Source organism: Calonectris borealis, chromosome 5, assembly GCF_964195595.1.
Source record: "Calonectris borealis chromosome 5, bCalBor7.hap1.2, whole genome shotgun sequence".
Classification (NCBI taxonomy): Eukaryota; Metazoa; Chordata; class Aves; order Procellariiformes; family Procellariidae; genus Calonectris; species Calonectris borealis.
In genome coordinates, this window is record NC_134316.1 from 51,269,773 (window position 1) to 51,289,901 (window position 20,129).

The window sequence follows — 20,129 nt, forward strand, 5'->3', positions numbered from 1 at the left end:
ATATAGACTGAACACTTTTAAAGCCACCATCCTCAAACATCCATATGCATAATTTCAAATACAGTGGAATCACTCACTTGCTTAAAATTAAGCACGTTTGCAGATTATAGAGCATGACAGTGTGATTTGTCCCATTGCAGTGAAGCTCACAGTTTGAGATTCAAGCCCAACTCCAGACATGCTGGCACAGCGACAAGCACAGGTCACTGCAGCAGGCATGCCACACTGCACCACCATGGTGCCCCACGCTGCCTTGGTTGGCTCATTACAGGTCCACCCACTGCACCCTTGCACCATACTGATACAGCCACAGTCCCCCACAAAGTTTAAATGCCATACAGGCCCACTTTGACTTTCTCTTAATTATAGGGGTTTTCACCTTTTTTCCTCAAGCTGCAGACCAAATAAGGAGAGATGTTCTTTTTGTTCATTGAGTGTTTTTGTAGCCACCACTTAGATGAAAAACTAGCACAGAGGACAGGTTTTCATAGTTTTAGCTGCTTTGATTCATTAAAGGATATGCTTAGTGTGAGTAATATCATCCTTAATCAGCCTAGCCCTTGCACACACTTCAAAATATCTTGAAGTTAAATCAGTGCTGAAGTAAGACCTTTGTAAAGTTTAGCAGCCGAACAAGAAAGGCAATCTAGCTGTGTCGACATAATCGAGTATTCCAGCGAGGACCGTGAGACATAAAACAGGTTTGGAAATCCAGTATCTTCACAACAGATGGGCTATATTAATAAGTTTAAGCTATTGGATTTTGTGGTAGTTACATCAGTCCTTTCACCAATATTGAAATATTCTCCAGTATTGAAAGAATTCATATTAGTCACTTCCAATCTCAAGACACAAAAAAGTGAAGATAAACATTCATCAGAAAATTTCTTTCATGAGTGTTTTATTTGACTTTATATAATATCCACAAAAATAGAAACAGTCTTTAGAACCAGTTTGTAATACATAGTCTCCAAGCTGAGATTTACAATGGCAATAGTGAAATATCTAACGCGGATTTGTCTCCACATGTATACATTGAAGATGATGCTGTGAGAAGCAAGCAGGAATTATGCAGTGTGCTGCAGAAAGAAAGATGAAAATGTAACTAAACGTTTTAATGTCTGTGTAGTTCATCAGCCTACATACAGTTTCTCAGGATGTTTTTAGAGTAAGTTGCTCTAATTTTGTGCAGAAAATATAGTTTGAGAGTGCTCATGCCAACACCTTTGACATTGTGATTTGCGTGTAACTATATAAATATAATATACTTTCCTATCTAGAGTTTTATACATATGAAAAATTATGGTACAATAAAAATCTATACACATGGTGCTACCAGTTCAGCAGCTGCTAACTTAAAGGATACATCTAAAAATATGATTGCTCAGCCTCTGAAATATAAAATAAAAGAGCAATCAGAAATGCTTTTTGTTTAAATAGTAATTTACATAAACATTCATCTCTTCATTTTCTCCATTTGCTTAGGTCTGGTGAAAAGACTCCCTTTGATTGGTTGCATCTGTCCTTGGCAAGAACTGTAGTTTTAAGCAGTCCTTTGTGTTTGTTTTAGGCAAAGGTTAATATATTTGTAAAACAGAGTAAATGTTGGCTGGCTTCTATTCCAACTTTGTGCTACTGTAATGCTGAATGACAAGTACTTAGTCTGAAAAGTTCTGCAGAGTGGGAATAGAAATTTGCACAATTTCAACGTGCTGAAAGACTCGACAGTGGAAGACTGGCATTTATACTGCACCCCAGCGTAAATCACTCTCTAGATTTATACAGTATTATCTAAATAAAGCTTTATCTTTCAAAACCTTTAAAAGCAGGTTTAGCTGCTGCTCAGTAACCAAGTGGTGACACGTGTATATCACAAGTTCAATTGAGAGATCTGGTAGAAAGCAGCTTTATGAAGACATTACAGTCAGTTGCTGTAAGATGTATGTTAACCTGAGATAAGGTACAACAGTATTGCGGATTTGTGATGGTACCACTGATTTCAGATTTTCACCGAAGGTGTGGATTGGGGGGGCGGGGAGGGAGGAGGGTGAAGAGCATGGAGCAAAGGGCTGCAAATAACTGTGGGGTGGGGGGAAGGAATGGTCTTTGGAGTAAAGTGAAGGTGCTCTCCTCCTCTGGTGGCCTGGTTCTTGTTATATGAACTACAAAATGAAGGAAGGAAGTGGAATGTAGCTAATCAAACTGAAAAAAGGAAATTATTGAGTTGCGCAAAAGCAAGCAAGGCTAGCACAGTCAAAAAAAAAAAAAAAGAAAAGAGAGAGAGAGACTGAGAGACACAAAATGCTTTGAAGTACAGAGGCTTGTTATTTGATTTGTAAATAAGATGAACCTCTCTCCACCCAGGTTATGAAAAGTAAAAATTGTCATGTATGGGTAATTGATGGTGACAGCTCTGACATACACAGTGTAGGAGGTGGTGTTATTGTTTGACATGCCCTACATGTATAGATAACAAGTTAGGTTCTCATGTTTGCCTACAAATTGTTGCTAAGCACATTTGATACTTCTGTTGTCTCTTGGTTTCATCTCTATTTACTTTTAAGACAAACAAAAAAGGGAATATCCTACAACCTCCATCTGTACCTTGCTGCATTTCAAGTTAATATGGATTCAAATCCAGGGGACACCTGATGAAATGGATATTGGATGGATTTAATATTCTTATTTTCTTTTTTTTGTTTGTTTTTTTTTTTGTCCTGGACTTGTCAGCCCCTGTTATTGTTTTCCAAATTCCCCATCCCTGAAAAAATGAGTTGGAATCGATCTTGGTTTCACCTCTGTTAACATCACCAAGAAAATCCTGTTTCTCAACTCCCACATCTCACGTACTCAGTGACCTGGTGAAGTGCTGCCTCCTCTAGTTTTTATTTCCCCATGTTCTGCATGTGCTTGGTGCCAGTAGGAAGCATTTGTGACTTGGAGAAAGAAAAAGCTGCCAATGAACGATCAGTCTCCGCATAGCACTGCTAGAGATGAGCCATCAGATCTGAATGTCCCCAAAATCTCAGTGTCTTTATGTTGGTGTTTTTTTCTCCAAATAAGAATCCCAAGCACAGTTGACAAATACAATATGGAGTTAGACTTGAAAAAAGCAAAGGGAACTAATATTTTACATGCAATGGAGTTTTGCATTTCTTAAAGGTTTTTTGAAAGTGAGACTTGATCTGCCAGGAGGACCATACGACTTGAAGGAACTGGGGAGAGTGCTCCCTCATGCTATGGGATTAATATATGTTCTGCTTGCCCACCTCCTCACTGCTTCATATTGCATGGATTTGAATGCTTTAATTAGGAATATAACAGGGTGGGAGGAGTATTAATATTTCTACTGGGAAAATGGTACCTTTTAGTAAGTTTGCCCAGTCAGAAAACAGTCATCTTCCTTCAATAGCTTTTGGTCCCTGAGATTGACTCTCTTCCTGCAGTTCACCTCAAAGATGTTAGTTAAAAACAAATAGCCCTTTTCCTGGGATGAGCTGAATGCCCTTTGGAGATTAGGGAGGATACTCTGTACCAGGGAAGGTCAGGTCCTAAACTTCTGCCTACAAAAGAAGGTCTGAGTGGTGGAGGTAGTATGGGTTCTCCAAATAAATGCTGACAGCCACCTTGCAGAGCCACTGCTCTCTGCAGCTGGGATAAGCTAACTGAAAAGGAACCCATCGTCTGACTGAACAAAACCAACTGGAAGCCAACGAAGTGTTAAAACACTCAGGAGGGAAGGAACAAGTGTTATTGGCCAATGAAAGCTATAAACCAGTTGACTATGGAAGAAGACTACTTGGCTCAGAGATGCTTCACTGTTTCCTCCACTTATAGTTGCCTTCCAAAGTAGATTATCATACTCCCTAAATGCCCTAGTATTTCGCTCCTTCCCTTTCTTTGCATGACTCATAAATCACATTATGCCTGTATGATTTAAAAAAAAAAAGATAAAAACTTCACAAGAAGGGAAAATTAATCATAATTCTATAATGTTATCTTATATCACAGAAAACTGTGTACATTTTTTCCCCATACAGGACATACTTCAAATAAAATAATTTTAACACCAATAATGATAATGTTCCTTCTTCCCGACAGAAGTAGAATTGGTTTTTCACCCCAGTTTGGTACATAAATATAAGAAAATAGTCTTTGAATATTTACATCCAGGTGTTTTAAATGTTATTTCTTGTCATATTTAATTCTCATTTTCTCTCCACCCACGGGCATTCTTTCCAAATTTATATACTAATCTCCGACCATCCACACGCTCCAGGATTTCTCTTTTATAATAGTATCTGTTAAAATAAAAACATACAAAAAGATTTAAGATTAAATCATGTGCAGTCCTAAAAGACCACTGCCAACTAGTAATCCCTCAGCTAGCTGAAAAGTCTTTATTTGCTATTGATATATATATAATACTGAAAATTATTATAACAGAAAGACAGAGAAGAAAAAATTGATGTCTTCTTTTTACTTTCTATTAATTATAATCTGAGTTCGAATTTCACCGTATTTCAGGTCATAGCATATTGGCATATTTATCACACACTCTTATGAGATTCCGTGGGGTTTTTTTTCCAGATAAGCCAGGATCTGAAATCAGACCAGGAAAGAATCTCAGCTTCCATTTAAAAATGCATTTTGAACTTTCATAGATTATGGAAAAATACTCAAAATGTTAAAGCAAAGAGCAAAGAAAATCCTGACATAGAATTTGTAAACCTATTTTAAGATAATGGGGGGATGTGTATGTCTAGTTTCTGAACACTGCTGGGAATAACAAGGTCTTTGGCCATTACTGGGCCATTTAAGCCTTCCCAGTTCAGTAGCATGTGAACTTTCATCTTGCTACAACCATGTTTCCTTCCTACATTGGTTGTTTGGGTGGACAGCAACAGCATGTATATTATATATATAACACGTCTGTATGTTTTAGATATTATATATTTCATACTATACAGAAACAGGAGGGGAAAGAAAAGACAAAGAAGAACATAATGTTAGAATCTCAAAATTAATGGGAGAGACTCAGCTGTCAAAGAAAGCAACTGGTGCTGCTGAGAATTCATTTTTAAAAGTCAATCAGATTCTCCATTCAGGTAGTCTCTTTAAGTGCCCCAGTCCTTTACAGCAACATCTCTGCTCACCTCATAGCCCGGCTGAGTTTCTCATAAGTCATGCTGCTGTTGTTTTTCTTCTTTCCCCAGAGCTGAGCCACAGCTTCGGATTTTAAAAATCTGAAGACACCTTCTGACCGGTCTTCCCACTTGATTAATCCTGGGTTTTTCTCAGGATTGAGAAGAATATCTCGAATAAATTCCCAAAGATGAGTTCCTCGAGGGTCTGAAAGAGGAAAGGGGGTAGTAGGAAGGAGTGTATAAAGAGCTCTTCTGGCTATGCTTGCCATTTTTATGTCATGTTCTTACAGTGTGTCATCTACAGATGGTGACCACTCGGTAGGGACAAGCTACAGTTCCTGGAGCGCAGGACCCCCAGTTCAGAGATATATAGGCAAAAAGGCAAAAAACACTGACAGCCTTTACACTGAGGCTGGAGGTGAGTGTCAGTCTTTGGCAGTCTGAGCCCTGTGGCAGGCAGGTAGGAGCCCCAGCAACCAGGGGAAGCAGAATCCAAACCACCCACTGCTTCCTTCTGCCTTTGGCACTGTTTCTGCCCTTAAGATAACATGTTTAAGTCTTCCTCTCATCTCATTTGCCCATTTTTCCTGATATTCTTCCGTAGCATGGCATGTAACCTGATATTATCGTGCAGTACATGAAACAGCCAAGATAATTGTGAAGCAGATACTGAATCTCCGCACATTTAAAAGACAGACAGAAGGCAAAGGAGGTGAAATGCCGTTCTGCATCAATGAGTATTTGGTCCCAGGTCTCTTAGATAGATAGACTTAAGTAAGAAGGTGTAGAGTGGATAGAGGGATAGTGACAAAACTGGCTAGCCAAAATTGTATGTGAAAAGGGTATAAAAAGTTTGACTGTGATATCAGAAAAGGCAAAAACAGATCTCTGAGTTCAACAGGTAGACCTCTCTGTTTAAGCACAAATCCATCCCACAGTCACTGTAGAGATAGCATCAGAAAGCCCAGGTCAAAAAGAAAAAAAGATTAAATAAATCCAACAAGTCAGATGTAGTAGTTTATGAACGAAGAATAACAAACACAGTGACACGGTGGGCCAGAAAGATAGCAGTCCTTTGGTCTGACTGCAAAAAAATGCAAGGGTTTAGGCCAAATTAAGAAGGAAACAAGCTAGTCAAAGATGTGAAGGTAAATGGAAAAGGGTATAGAGTGCAATATGAGTAGAAGTAGATTTCAGTCAACTAATCCAAGGTTTTTATTTGTTATTATAAATTTTTTCTAGAACCAACAAAATGTGGTGGACGCAGTCTATCTGGACCTCAGTAACATACTCAATAGATCATGATACAGAGCAGTACTGAAGAAACTAGAAATGTAGCCTATTAGTCCAGCATGGCAAGCTGACCTTTTCTATATGCCAAGGCTGTGATCGAGTTCTTAGAATCGCAGAATATCTCAAGTTGGAAGGGACTCATCAGGATCATGGAGTCCAACTCCCTGCTCCTCACAGGATTACCTAAAACTAAACCATGTGACTAAGAGCTTCATCTACTCAGGATACTCAGCCCCCTGAGCTGGAAGACAGGGACGGCGAGCAGGATAAACCCCCCATAATCCAAGAGGAAGAAGTTAATGACCTGCTATGCCACCTGGACACTCACAAGTCTATGGGGCCGGATAGGATCCATGCGAGCGTACCGAGAGAGCTGGTGGAGGAGCTTGCCAAGCCACTCTCCATCATTTACCAGTAGTCCTGGTTAACTGGGGAGGTTCTGGACGACTGGAGGCTTGCCAATGTGACGCCCATCTACAAGAAGGGCTGGAAGGAGGATCCAGGGAACTACAGGCCGGTCAGCCTGACCTTGGTGCCGGGGAAGACTATGGAGCAGTTCGTCTTGGGGGTGCTCACAAGCCATGTGCGGGACAACCAGGGGATCAGGCCCAGCCAGCACGGGTTCATGGAAGGCAGGTCCTGTTTGACCAACCTGATCTCCTTCTGTGACCAGGTGACCCGCCTAGTGGATGAGGGAAGGGCTGTGGATGTGGTCTACCTGGACTTCAGTAAAGCCTTTGACACTGTCTCCCACAGCATTCTCCTAGAGAAGCTGGCGGCTCACGGCTTAGACAGGCGTACTCTTCGCTGGGTAAAAAACTGGCTGGACGGCCGAGTCCAGAGAGTTGTGGTGAATGGAGTTAAATCCAGTTGGTGGTTGGTCACGAGCGGTGTTCCCCAGGGCTCGGTTTTGGGGCCAGTCTTGTTCAATATCTTTATCAATGATCTGGACGAGGGGATCGAGTGCTCCCTCAGTAAATTTGCAGACGACACCAAGTTGGGTGGAAGTGTTGATCTGCTGGAGGGTAGGAAGGCTCTGCAGAGGGACCTGGACAGGCTGGATCGATGGGCCGAGGCCAATGTATGAGGTTCAACAATGCCAAGTGCCGGGTCCTGCACTTTGGCCACAACAACCCCATGCAACGCTACAGGCTTGGGGAAGAGTGGCTGGAAAGCTGCTCAGAGGAAAAGGACCTGAGGGTGCTGATTGACAGCCGGCTGAACATGAGCCGGCAGTGTGCCCAGGTGGCCAAGGCGGCGAATGGCATCCTGGCCTTATCAGAACTAGTGTGGCCAGCAGGAGCAGGGAGGTGATCGTGCCCCTGAACTGGGCACTGGTGAGGCCGCACCTCGAATCCTGTGTTCAGTTTTGGGCCCCTCACTACAAGAAGGACATGGAGGTGCTGGAGCGTGTCCAGAGAAGGGCAACGAAGCTGGTGAAGGGTCTGGAGCACAAGTCTGATGAGGAGCGGCTGAGGGAACTGGAGTGGTTTAGTCTGGAGAAGAGGAGGCTGAGGGGAGACCTCATTGTGCTCTACAACTACCTGAAAGGAGGTTGTAGCGAGGTGGGTGTTGGTCTCTTCTGCCAAGTAACTAGCGATAGGACAAGAGGAAATGACCTCAAGTTGCGCCAAGGGAGGTTTAGATTGGACATTAGGAGAAATTTCTTTCCTGAAAGAGTGGTCAGGCCTTGGAACAGGCTGCCCAGGGAAGTGGTGGAGTCACCATGGCTGGAAGTATTTAAAAGACGTGTAGATGAGGCGCTTAGGGACATGGTGTAGTGGGTATGGTAGTGTTGGGTTGATGATTGGACTCGATGATCTTAGAGGTCTTTTCCAACCTTAATGATTCTATGATTCTATGATTCTATCTAGACGCTCCTTGAACTCTGACAGGCTTGGTGCTCTGACTACTTCCCTGGGGAGCCTGTTCCAGTGACTGACCACTCTCTCAGTGAAGAACCTTTTCCTAATGTCCAATCTGAACTTCCCCTGATGCAGACTCATTGCATTTCCTCGTGTCCTATTGCTGGTCACCACAGAGAGGAGATCAGCACCTTCCCCTCTGCTGCCCTCCTTGAGGAAGTTGTAGACTGCAACGAGGTCACCCCTCAGCCTTCTCTTCTCCAAGCTGAACAAACCAAGTGACCTCAGTTCTTCACAGGTCCGTCTTCAGACCAGTCCTATCTAATCCTTTCATTAGCAACCTTGATATACACACAAAAAAAGAAACAAAATATCTGTGTGCAGATAAAAGGTTCAGGAGTTCTGGTTGGGCAAAGTGACAGAGCAGGGTAAGAAGAGGAGTCAGGAAGAGACAGATAATCTGGAGACCATATTGAAAGAGGATGAAATCAAATACTACAAAATGCAGTGAAGGACCAGTATTAAGGTTTTCTATTACAAATAGGGAATGACACAGGATGCAAAAGACATACAGAAGATATTTTCAGCATAAATATCTCAGTAAAGTACATTAATGGAACTATGTCCAGAAATCACAATTATGGTAACCTGTCTTCAGAGTCAGGTTGAATCAAAACTAGCAGAAAAAGCAGATGAGGGGAGTGGAAAGATTTTCATCCCAGAGGAGAAGAAGGTGACAGAATTGAGGGGCAGATGCTTGCTCATGACACCGTGCATGAGAAGTTCTGCAAGGAGATGCTGAGCAGGGTCTCTGGCGCATGCTGCATCCAGCAGGCATGGGCATGAGCATGGGCATGGCCATGCACAGACCTTCCTGATTGAATCCTGGGTCTCCTTCATCATTCCTTTACTCCAGTCAACCAGCCCAGCTCACCATAGGGCAGAGGCAACTGGTTTCTGGTTGCTTCCCCATAAGCCCTCACAGGTAAAAACAATTTGAAAGGTATAACAATACTGAGTCAAAAATAACGTAAGCAAACAGTACTAGAAACAGTCAGATCCTTGGAGGATTCAATCACAGTAACAATCTAACCAGTTTTGCTTTCAAAATGCTTGCTTTTGCCTCCTGAAGGGGATTTGCTTTTAATGTGTTTCTTTTCCTTCAATCACCAACCATTATAAACATGGATGTTGACTTACTGTGCTTCTTGGTGTGGGACTTTGGGGTATGATCTTGCGATTTTTTCACATCTGAAGAATCTGAAGAGAAGGAAAATTAAGCCTATTTGTAAATTTGATTAAAGGCTTTCCATTGACTAGCAGGTTGAAAGAAATAAAACCACAAAAAAGAAAGAATATCTCTTTTAAAGACAATCGCTTTTCAGAAGGTAATCTAAGCGAGGAGGAAGGGGGAGAGTTTTGTTTTCTGTACTATATGTTAAACAGCACACTTCACAAAGAGACCATTGATGAATAAAGAATGAATGCAGAGGTAAACATTTGGCTTTTGAAACCTAAATTTGATTAACAAATACCTCACCTCATGTTGTGTGTGTGAGAGAGAGAAAAATAAGATGATCACGTCTATAAAAGGAATCCTGAATTGTCCCATTATGTCTTAGTCTTTGCAGTAGCATGTATCTTTGGGGGCTTATTTGTTTCTGAAGAGATGATCTAATGTGAAATGTATGCACTGGTACCAATGCACAGAACACCTACCTGACTAAAACATAATGAACTGGCAAAGTGTTGTTGGTTGGGGGGGGCAGGGTGGGGGAACAAGGCTGCGCTGGTAGGAGTTTTTGGCAGCTGGACATGCATATATTGTTCCATGGCTCAGAGCCATAGAAACAAGCCATTTCTCATCGATGGTGCTTTATCACCTGCAACCAGCCAGAGGAGGAATAGGGTTTCTGGCACAAGCGTTTCTTCAGAAATGAAGAAAAAGGAAAGTTCTGCCTGTTCATGACTGTAACCTACCTCGCAATCTGCACGTTCAACCCTCCTACCCTCAAACCACCACAGCCTGGCTTGGCTCTTGTCATTAATGAATAGTTTTCATCTGATCACTCTGTCTCGCAAAATCTGTGGGATAGCCCTGAGAGAGAGCCCCTTCTGTGTTTGCTTTTCAGCATACTTCGTGCCTGAATTCCATAAAGCAAAGCTTAAGGTCCCACGCACGTTTTCCCAGCTTCTATGAATGCACGATTATCATACTTTTCATGAAAACCAGGCATTTGCATGGGAAAATGACTCACAGGAAATATTCATTTGCATAGAAACTTGTCAGATTTGCACAAGCAACTGCAATAACTGCATGTGAAAAGGTAGATGCAAAGCTATTCACACACTTGCTTTATTCATATATAACTGGAAACATAAACTGAACAGGTCAGTGAGGATAAGCCTAATCTCCACTATTCTGAGCCTGACATAATTATTATCCCTGACCCCCAAGCAGCAAACACGCTCTGAGTCATTTTGCCTTCAGACTCTCAAAGGCAGGAACTAGCCTGAATCTCACTCAGCTTGGGGGAAAAAAGTAAAATGAGGCTTATTTCACTGCCTTTCCTCAGATTATCATTCCCCTGATGTTATTAAAAGCCTGTGGGAACTCCAGGCGAGGACAGCAGGACCCAGTCCTTTATTTTCCCTCTTATATAAATCCTTCTTATTTTAAAATCCCACAATTCGCTTGCAAATGTTTATTATGCTCCACTTAGCTGGAGATTTATTCTTGGAAGTTCAGTTGCCTTCTGCCTAGCTGGTGATTTATTCTGGATTTCAGCTGTGTAAATAGCCTCCCGCTCTGCCTCCACTCCTACGTGGAGACCGGTTTCAAACATGCCATGTTAGAAGGCTGGGGCCTGACAGATGAAAAGAGTTATGATGCAGTTTCAACAAAGCTATCTTGCAAAACTTTTGACAAAAGGTTGCACAGTATTTGCATATGATTCAGGAATGAGCCGTTTTTTTACGGGATATACAAATTTAGTTTTTACAGGAGGCTGTGCCCTTGGTGTGCCACCCTAGCTCTAGGCTTAAGCAGTCAGCGGGTAAACACACCATGCCAGGATCTTGACAGGTCCCCAGTCCTGTCAGAGAGCACCAAAATCCTGGTAGCCATCTTGTGAGAGTGGGTGGAGGTGGCACAGAAAGCAAACAGTGTTTGATTGGTTTTTTTTAAGATTTGGTGGTTTTATTCTCCTGGTCAGGTTTTCTCTCTTTTTTCATTTATTGCTGAGTGCATTAGTTTAAACTGTATGTCACTTGCCAAGTCTGGCTGTGCTGGGAGGCTGGGGCATGCAGCGAACGGGCAGGCACAGAGGCTGTGACTGCCATCCATGTGCAGAGGCACAGGGTTGCTCCCAGTGCAGAGGTAGCACCTGCAAGGCTGCATCTACAGCAGTGTGCTTTCCTTTCTCATCCTCCCATGACTGCTTTCTCCCTCAGGTCTGTTTGCTTAACAGCCCCCTAAGGAGGACTTGCCTTTCTTTCCGCCATGTCTCACTCCCCTGCCATCTCTGCTCTCCTCTTTTCCCACTGTCTTGCTCTCTCACCTCCACCCCCGGTGCATGCCCCCGGGACATGGCCCACAGAGCGCTGCGACATGTGTGCCCGGACTCCACTTTTGCCGGGCTACGGCAGACGGGTTTGCTCTTTCTCCTGCCCTTTAGCAGGCAGATTGTATCTCTGCTTCGTGGAAGCACTGTGGAGGGGTGAAGAGGCATGCAGTGCCTGCCCTGCTGTCAGGTGAGTCGGGTGCCCACAGGAAGCCCTCCTGCTGGTGCAGTTGGGCACTTGGTGCCTGCCCTATGGCTCCCCCAGACCAACCCCAAACCTAGCATGCTAATCAGCATGAACCACTGCTCACTAGGGAAATGCAGCCACTTCTGGGCAGGAACATGGCACTTGCTTGCCCATACCCAGCTACACCACAGAAAAGTGTGGTGGAGCTGGAAAGTCTCGTCTCTCTGACACTAACATCTTCCCCTTTGACTCAGTCACTTTAAAAGATATGTGGAGAGTGCAGATTATTTGATCTTCTTTGTCTTGACAGAGAGAAGAAAGAAGCATTTCTTTAAAGCAAGCTATTGTAATAATGCTAACTGAAAGAGCTGTCAGAATCAGTATTGCTTGGTTTAAAATTACTTAAGCTCAGACTCAATCCTACAACAGAGACTATTATACGTTGGTAGCTCTGGGACAAGTGACAAACAATTAACAATATAATTACAAGTTCCTTACCAGGAGGCTGGTGACTAGGTGTCGTCATGGAAATCTGAGCACGACAGAATGTTTTACTGTCCAATAGCTCTGGGAATCAAAAAGAAGACATTTAAAGTAAGAGCCTCAGACAACAATAAAACCATCTCAGAAATCCATGAAGTATTGTGATGTTAGTTACCTACTGTGCTACCATAGCCACTGTCATACAGGTAATTCTCTTCTTTCCAGGACACCATTAACGACGGATCTGAAGGTAAAGGACCAAAAGGAAAATCAGATCACTAAAAGAACATTTTTTAGCACAGAGGTGACTATTGAGCACCAAGGGAATAAGAAATGTGCAAAAAAAGAGCTGTGAAGGGAACCAAGAAGTGAAGGGGCTATGCACAAAATTATTTCCTTTCACTCAGATTATGAATGGGGTTTTGCGTACTCAGGCAAATGTACTTACACAAAGCACTGACTTTTAGAAATAATGTAGTAGGGTCTTCCTTTTCTGACTAATATATCATTTATGCCTGCCCTTGAAGGAGGTTTCCTATGCCAGCTCAACTCTAATTCTACCCAATCCAGACCTGAATTCTCAGCCCCTGGTGATTATGACAGTGCTTTGGTGCCATAGAGATTAAAGTGTTCTCAAATATCTAGTAAAACAGGAGGATGTTTATAATGAGTATTTATTTCTACAATGGTAGAACTTGAAAGTCCCCTCTGAAACAGAGCTTCATGTGTAAGCGCATAGAGAGAAACATCAAAGTCTAATCTTAGATGAAGGCCCATTTTATTCCAGGCACGTCAAGTTCCCATCCTTAACCTAAAAACGACCTTCATGATTGAAGATGAATAATTTTTAGTGACCTTCTGGTCAGATGGATCAATATAAGCAGAACAGAAGTATTGTCTTTATGACCTGTACATTGATCAGGAAATTACTCTCTTCACAGTGCATCTTTGAGATCAGAAGCCTTAAAAAACTCTTTTTCTTTTGAATCCAGGTCAGAAAGCATGAGATGTAAGGTTCAAATCTAGGTTTTACTTAACTTTTTTCATGTTCATATAAATGAAATTAAAAAAAAAAACAAACAAAAATGAGTTATAGCTAAATCATCATGTTTGGCTGAGTTACCACTTATGACATAGGAATTTAGCAGACATGCTAAGTAATAGCTGCATGTTTGGGCACCCAGAGCTTGTGTTCTTACAATAGTACACACCCTTTGCTTGCTTGGACACCTGATCTGCCTAATGTTGCCTCTGAAAACAGGCCTTACCTAGCCAGAACATGGGGAGACAGCTTGTCTTCCCATTTTGGCCTTTTTCAGTACCCATGTCTTTGCAACTGCGACGGTCTACTAAGATGAGGCAGGTTTCCCCTCTAAACCACCAGCCCCGTCCCTGCTGGCTCACAAGGAGTCCCTTCCTCAGCAGCCCCAATCTGCACTGCCTGCTCCTCCCCATGCAGAAACTAAACCCACTCCCCCTGCCCATGGTCGGCATCACGAGAGCCCCCCCACGCCACTCCTGATTCAGCACAGCCAGGACAACCATCAGTTAGTCCTGGGCTTTGATCTTTCCACGATGTGCAGCTGAGGTATTTTGCACTGCACTGTGTACCTCTAGTGGGAGGAGGAAGTGATATTATACCAAGATCTCATAAATGAGGACTTAAAGGATTACTGTAGTTTCCTATATGGCAAGCATCGAGGCTGCTACATGCACATCACCCGCACAACGCGGGCACAGGCAAGAAGTGGATTGCAGATTGCAATGCTTGCCCGCTGCAAGGAGAAAGTGAATAGTGTCCCTGGCTGGAGAGGCTGGGGTCCTCCAGGTTAGCTGAATAAACAGGCTGGCAGTATTTGTTGGAGATGTCACATGCTACGAATCTGTATTCGTTCTGCCAGGAGATACTAAATCGTGGCTCATGAACACACCCACATACAAAGAGGCTGGGACTAGTGGGATAGAGAGTGTTTGGATGCAGACAGAGGTGCTCTGGCAAAGGAACCAGGAAAATAATCGTGCCTGAAGAGAAGGATTGAACCGAGCTGAAGTTCTTTTCTCAGTGAAAAAAAGGCCTGGGAAGAAAGGGATCTAGCTATGAACACACTAGAAAAAAAGACTGCCACAGGAAAAATGCAGATTTGATCAAACCAAAATACTACCTGAATTTCAGTTTCATTGTGAAACATGTGAAGAAATGGAAATGTAACATTTTTTCTCTAAAAGTTCTTTTGAATTTCCTCATGTTTCAAACATTAATAGCACTTCACAACAAAATATTTTTTCTGTCTTTTTTTTAAACTGAGAATACTGTGAAAATAGTTGTTTGAAATCTGCTGAATGAAGCATAGAATGAAGTCCTCTACAAAGCTGCACTCCCTGAGCACTGCAAACTATTCCAACCCTGAACATCAGTATAGACTGCTGATACTGCAGAGGTCTCCCAGGAAAAGTGGCCACATGCAAACTAAGATATGGTGGTACTACTTGAAACTTCAAAAAGTAGACATTAACTGATATTTGTGTTACTTCTTTTATTCTGTGTGATACACTTTCCATTTTATTTAATGGTGTTTTGATATGTCTCTTTTGGAATGGACAGTTTCTCCTTTTTGTCACCATGAAAAGACAAGTTACCCAACTGTTACTCACCTGTTTGCTCTGTCTTCACAATGACGTTATGAGGTTGGTACATGTCACTTCCGCACTGGCCTGCAAGAAAGCAGGTAGGACATATGACAACAAGCCCAGAGAAATCAAAGGTGTTAGCTCCAAGCAGCAACTGCTACAGCTGAGCCAGAGGCCTAATTCTGGAGCCGGAAACATACCCTTTCCCCTGGTCCTTCAGACTTCTGCCTTATGTCATATCTAAGCAATTTAGCAATACAGGGAATGAGGTATAAGCAGTATAGCAAACGTAGCAAATGAGATCTGCCAGAACGTAAGCAATTTCTGAAGATGCCAGAATTCAGACCACTGCATGTGCGTCTCTGCCTAATATCTATTTACCATTCCATTTTAGGTGCTGAAGATTGCTGTAAAGCAGTTGCCCTGCTGTCCCAGCTGCCTGAGTGAATTCCTGCAGGCTCATACTGCAGAGATGTTCCCCGTTGATATCAAACTCCTGGAAGGGTATGCAGTTGGCATCCAGTTGGTTGGTATCAAGAAGATGCTGCAGCCACTCCCAGACTTGAAACTTAGTCCAGTACTGCGGGTGTATTTCGTGCCACTGGGTTCCATAGAAGCTGCTGGACACTGGAAAAGAAAATAGGTATTTACTGTCTCTGTTAGCACCAGGGATTATGTTGATGACAAGAAAGGTCTGTAGCTAAATTGCATGCCCTGGAAGTCCACAAATCTAGATTCTTTTCTCAGTTCTTAACACTAGCTCAGTAGCTATTGCTGGAGAAGGTATTGTTATTTTTTTTTGCCTCAGTTTTCCAATTAAAAACTGGGAATTATTACATTACATCTCTCTTGGCAGATTGAGTATGTAGGAATTAATTTATTAATGTTGGTTAAATACACCAAAATTCTTTGATGGAAGATACCTTACAGAAGTACTATTGAAAAAGTATGTTGATCCTTGTGTGGGAAAATAGTTTTAGTGCATCAGAAAATGATGGGAAAGCCTTGCAAAATTCTCACAATGTGATGTGGAAATTTTCTTTTAATAAGGACTTAATAAGGACTGAATATGAATTGTGTGATTCAAACAAAGAATGGTAAAAGCCAAGGCACTCTCATATTGTTCCACAGTAAAAGCTTATCAGTATGGCCCACAGCTTCATGACAGAGCTCGCGTTCTGATAAATGCACATAATTTCTGTAGTCAGGTAAGGTGATTTCTGAATGCAGTGGTAAAATTCATTTTTAGTTATGGAAGCTGCCTAATTTTCTTGTTAGGACGTCTGAATCTTTTCTTGGCAATCTTTTAAACTGCTCTCAGTTGTATGTCATTGCACGACAATAATTTACATGTGCAAATGAAAGAAATTTTATGTGGGGATAGGATAATTATATAAGATAAGAGCAAAGGCAGGACTGCTTTGGTCTGCCCTCATAGAAGGGCTGGCAAAAGGAGTTCAGTGCAATTTATTCCTTGGGAAAGGAGGCCAATAGACTATGCCAGGCAGAGACGGAGGCATGATAAAATGCTCACAAGCGCATGAAGGGTTTAAGGATGAGGGAATGAGAGATTGCACAGGTGGTTGAATTTCGGGAGGAGGAAAGACTGCCATGGCCTAACTCTACAGTAGCCCCACTCCAGGATGTGGCACCAGTCCATTCTCAGGCTCCTCAAGAAAAAGATTACCCACACAGCTGTGAGAAATACTGACAACAGTGGGTATTGCTAGAGGACCACAGACAACAGTTAGGATTTTAGGAAATCACCGCCCCTCAGATCCCACTAGACCTCAGGTCTCTTCGGTTGAGATACAGAGCACAATGCTAGTTTCCAGGTAAAAACAAAAAAGCCCCACAGTTATTTAGGTTTCTTTATCAATATTGTGCAACAAGGTCTGTGTCAGTAACTTAGGGAGTTTGCAGGACTGTTTCTCATCCTGCTGTTGAAGGATTTGGGGAATGAGTGTGGAAATGATTGTGTGTGGTATGTCAGAGAATAAAGGTTTGATGGAGCCGTCAAGTATTCCCTGAAAAGGAGGTTGATACATCTTCCCATCATTTCAGAAGGGTAAAGGAATTTCAGAGGCCACTAGATTCCTAATGTAAATGGAGAGCCTTTAGTGAGAGGAAAGAGTAGCCAGGTAAAAGGAAGTGAAGTGGCAAACGATTGTAGAGGCTGGTCTGAGCTTTTGGCTTCCTGTCCCTCTAAAATATAAGTGAATCCTGCAGAGTTTCACACTGGAAACATGAAAACAGACCCCACTGTTTCCCTTCATGAAATCCTGTGCAAAGTGAAACTCAGCCAGGACTTTTTTCCCCATGAAGCTATTGCAGACAAGTCGGCACATTTATTAAGTGCACGCTTATGTATTCCTATGTATTTAGAAATTACACATAGAAAAGAACAAGAGTTTCATTGCGTGGGAACTTTAATTTTAAGTTTTGTTGCACCATTATTTGGATTAGAAGGACAACAGCAGTATGTGTTTGTCTGCTTAGATTTTAAGGTTTACCCATCAACTGAGTGATGAAAAGAATTTAAAAATTGTATCAAACACTGTATATATAAATATATGTCTATATATATACTTTTATACTGAGAAAGAATATATATATTAACACATTTTTATATATACATATATACATATAATCAGAAACCAGTATGAAAAAAGAAAAGAAAAGTTCTCAGATCACAGGCTACCTAGTGCTCTAATGCCAGTCTAATTAGAAAGCTATCTAGTAATTTGAGCTGAAAAAGCAAATACAGTAAAGGAGCAAAGAGACTATTCCCCTGGAAAGCCAGAGGGGTGATTAGCATTGAACAGTAATGTTGGTTCAGAGAAGGCGTAAGGCGTAAAGGTAAGAGAGAAAGTATGCTGGACTGAGGAGAGGGAACTTCTGGCACTTTCAACACCACTAAATTCATTTTAAGAAAAAGAACCAGTAAGGAAATGCACCATAAACTTGTCACTTTCAGAAACTTAGTGTTGCGAGTTCAGCTTCTTACAAATAAAGTAACAAATGAAAATTTTTCTTACCAGAAGTGAAACTCCAGTAAATTAGTATTACTGAAAAATAATACTTGTGCATGCTTAAAGGTGTAGTAGCCCCTTCCCCTGTGCCTTCCCCCAAAAAACATGGCTCAGAGCTGTTGAATTCCTCCTACCATTGCATGTGGAATATCCATCTGTCCAGGAAGGCTGCTGGTGGAGTAGATTGCTGCTGGAATTGATACTCATTCTGCCAGCTCCTTCCAAAATCATGATCTGTAAGTGAATCAAACAGTTTGCTTAGTGAGTGGTATTTAGTCCAAGAGGTAAATGGCCAAAAAAAAAAAAAAAAAAGAAAAAAGTCCACTGAAGGTGAAGTGAGGAAGCCAATTCCATTTGTAGAAGATACAATTGAAATCAAGAACATGTTGCCACAACCCCTTTTCCACTGCCACAAAATCTCCTTATGATAAACATTACCATGATTGCTTTGCATATGCAAGAAGCAAGTTTCTACAGCTGCCCATCCATAAATTAATAATCTGTAATCAAAAATGAAGCCGAATGAAAAGACAAGGCTCCTGACAGAGTAATACAGGAAAACTGCCAAGCTTTGAGAAATGAAATACTAAATGGTTTTACTTTTTTTTGTCTAATTTAAAGAGAAATGTGGTTTAAACATGCTTTTCTTTTTTTCTTTTCTTTTTTTTGGGAGAGATAAAAGACTTTTCAATAGTTGCAAATTAAACTATACAGTTGACAACAACCCATATTCAGAAACTTCCTCACAAAGAAGGACCCACATGTTAATGCTACAGGGAGGTAACATTACAGGCAATATCTTGTCAGCTGACTCAGTTTCTTATCTGATCTGTGTCAGCAGTGTCCATAACACTTCTCAGTAACAAATGTCACAGAACATACATTTCAAACCAAAAAATCAGACAGTCAAAGATCTTGTAAATGAGACAGCCATTGTTGTAATAGAAACAGCATTTTGGAGAAACACCACCCCCAAGACAGCATTTCCTCTTTTAAGTGACACAAACTTTCCTTTCTACTTATCTTAGCATTAGCACCATGAGTAAAACTGTCCTTTATTTTATTTATACTTAAAAAAAAAAAAACTACTTATATGATATTTTAGAAAAATATCACATATTTATCACATGCTTAATCATTCCAGTGAAGGTACACAAAATTCCCCAATTACAGGTATTCTTGATATTTTACATTATCTTTCAGTGGTATGAAGTCGCAAAGTTTAGAAATATATATTATAACCATAGACATTCGTTAAGAGTTTGGGAAAGTAATTTGTTATATATTTTAAAGGCTTCAGATTGTTATTCTTATATAAATACCCAGAGAAAAAACAAACTGATGTTCAAAAATATTCTAAATTGAAAGCCACAAAGTCCGTAAAAATGAAACGTTAGACATCAGGACGGCATGTGCATGCAGCTAGACTTCACCTTGGAATTAAAAAGAGGATGAAATACAAAATAGACTTGTGAAAGTTAAAGTCTTGGCTGTTTACCCACCGAGGCCAACGAAAAAGTTCCATTGGGAGCACAGCCTGACCCCCTACAAGCTCATACCAGCAACCTTTTTGGTAGAAGAAAAGGAGTCAAGAGAAACACTCACACCCTTGGTTTTAAAGAACAGCCTGAAAATGACCTGGGTTGATATTTTCCTCTGTCATTTAAAATAAATTATGTAACTTTTTAAAGTTACAAGTCTCTCTCTCTTCCTTCCCCCCATATATATATATATTTAGAGAGGGAGAGGGAGAGAGAGGTTGCTGAGAATTGCTTAAAAAGCCAAAGCCTTAGGAAGTTTATCACAAGGAATGGTGCTTTACAGTATAACCTAGTTCAGGGCCTTTTTTTGTAGCTATACAGAATGACAAAATCAAACCATGGATGTTTTAACAGTTGATTTCCACTCTTAATTCTAGCCAATCTGTGACT

General features: G+C 41.5%; 1 protein-coding gene across 2 annotated transcripts; it reads right to left on the minus strand.

The window, feature by feature from the left end:
• Window positions 1–3,768: 3,768 nt before the first annotated feature.
• On the minus strand, window positions 3,769–19,705 carry EHF (ETS homologous factor). Of its 2 annotated transcripts, XM_075152539.1 has the most exons (8): window positions 18,333–19,705; window positions 15,548–15,793; window positions 15,191–15,250; window positions 12,714–12,782; window positions 12,554–12,622; window positions 9,506–9,565; window positions 5,157–5,352; window positions 3,769–4,301 (listed from the first exon to the last, which is right to left on the minus strand). In XM_075152539.1, the coding sequence occupies exons 1-8, from the start codon at window positions 18,427–18,429 to the stop codon at window positions 4,202–4,204; spliced, it is 897 nt and encodes a 298-aa protein (XP_075008640.1). In that variant the 5' UTR covers window positions 18,430–19,705; the 3' UTR covers window positions 3,769–4,201. The 2 variants fall into 2 exon arrangements, with proteins under 2 accessions (XP_075008640.1, XP_075008641.1); XM_075152540.1 differs by lacking the exon at window positions 12,554–12,622.
• Window positions 19,706–20,129: the final 424 nt, after the last annotated feature.

Coding starts and splice junctions, on each gene's coding strand:
- EHF (XM_075152539.1), bottom strand. CDS start 18,429: ATGATTTTGGAAGGAGCTGGCAGAATGAGTATCAATTCCAGCAGCAAT. Junction 12,783..15,190: donor TGTGAAGACAGAGCAAACAG/GTGAGTAACAGT, acceptor CTTTACCTTCAG/ATCCGTCGTTAATGGTGTCC. Junction 5,353..9,505: donor GTCCCACACCAAGAAGCACA/GTAAGTCAACAT, acceptor TTCCTCTTTCAG/ACCCTCGAGGAACTCATCTT.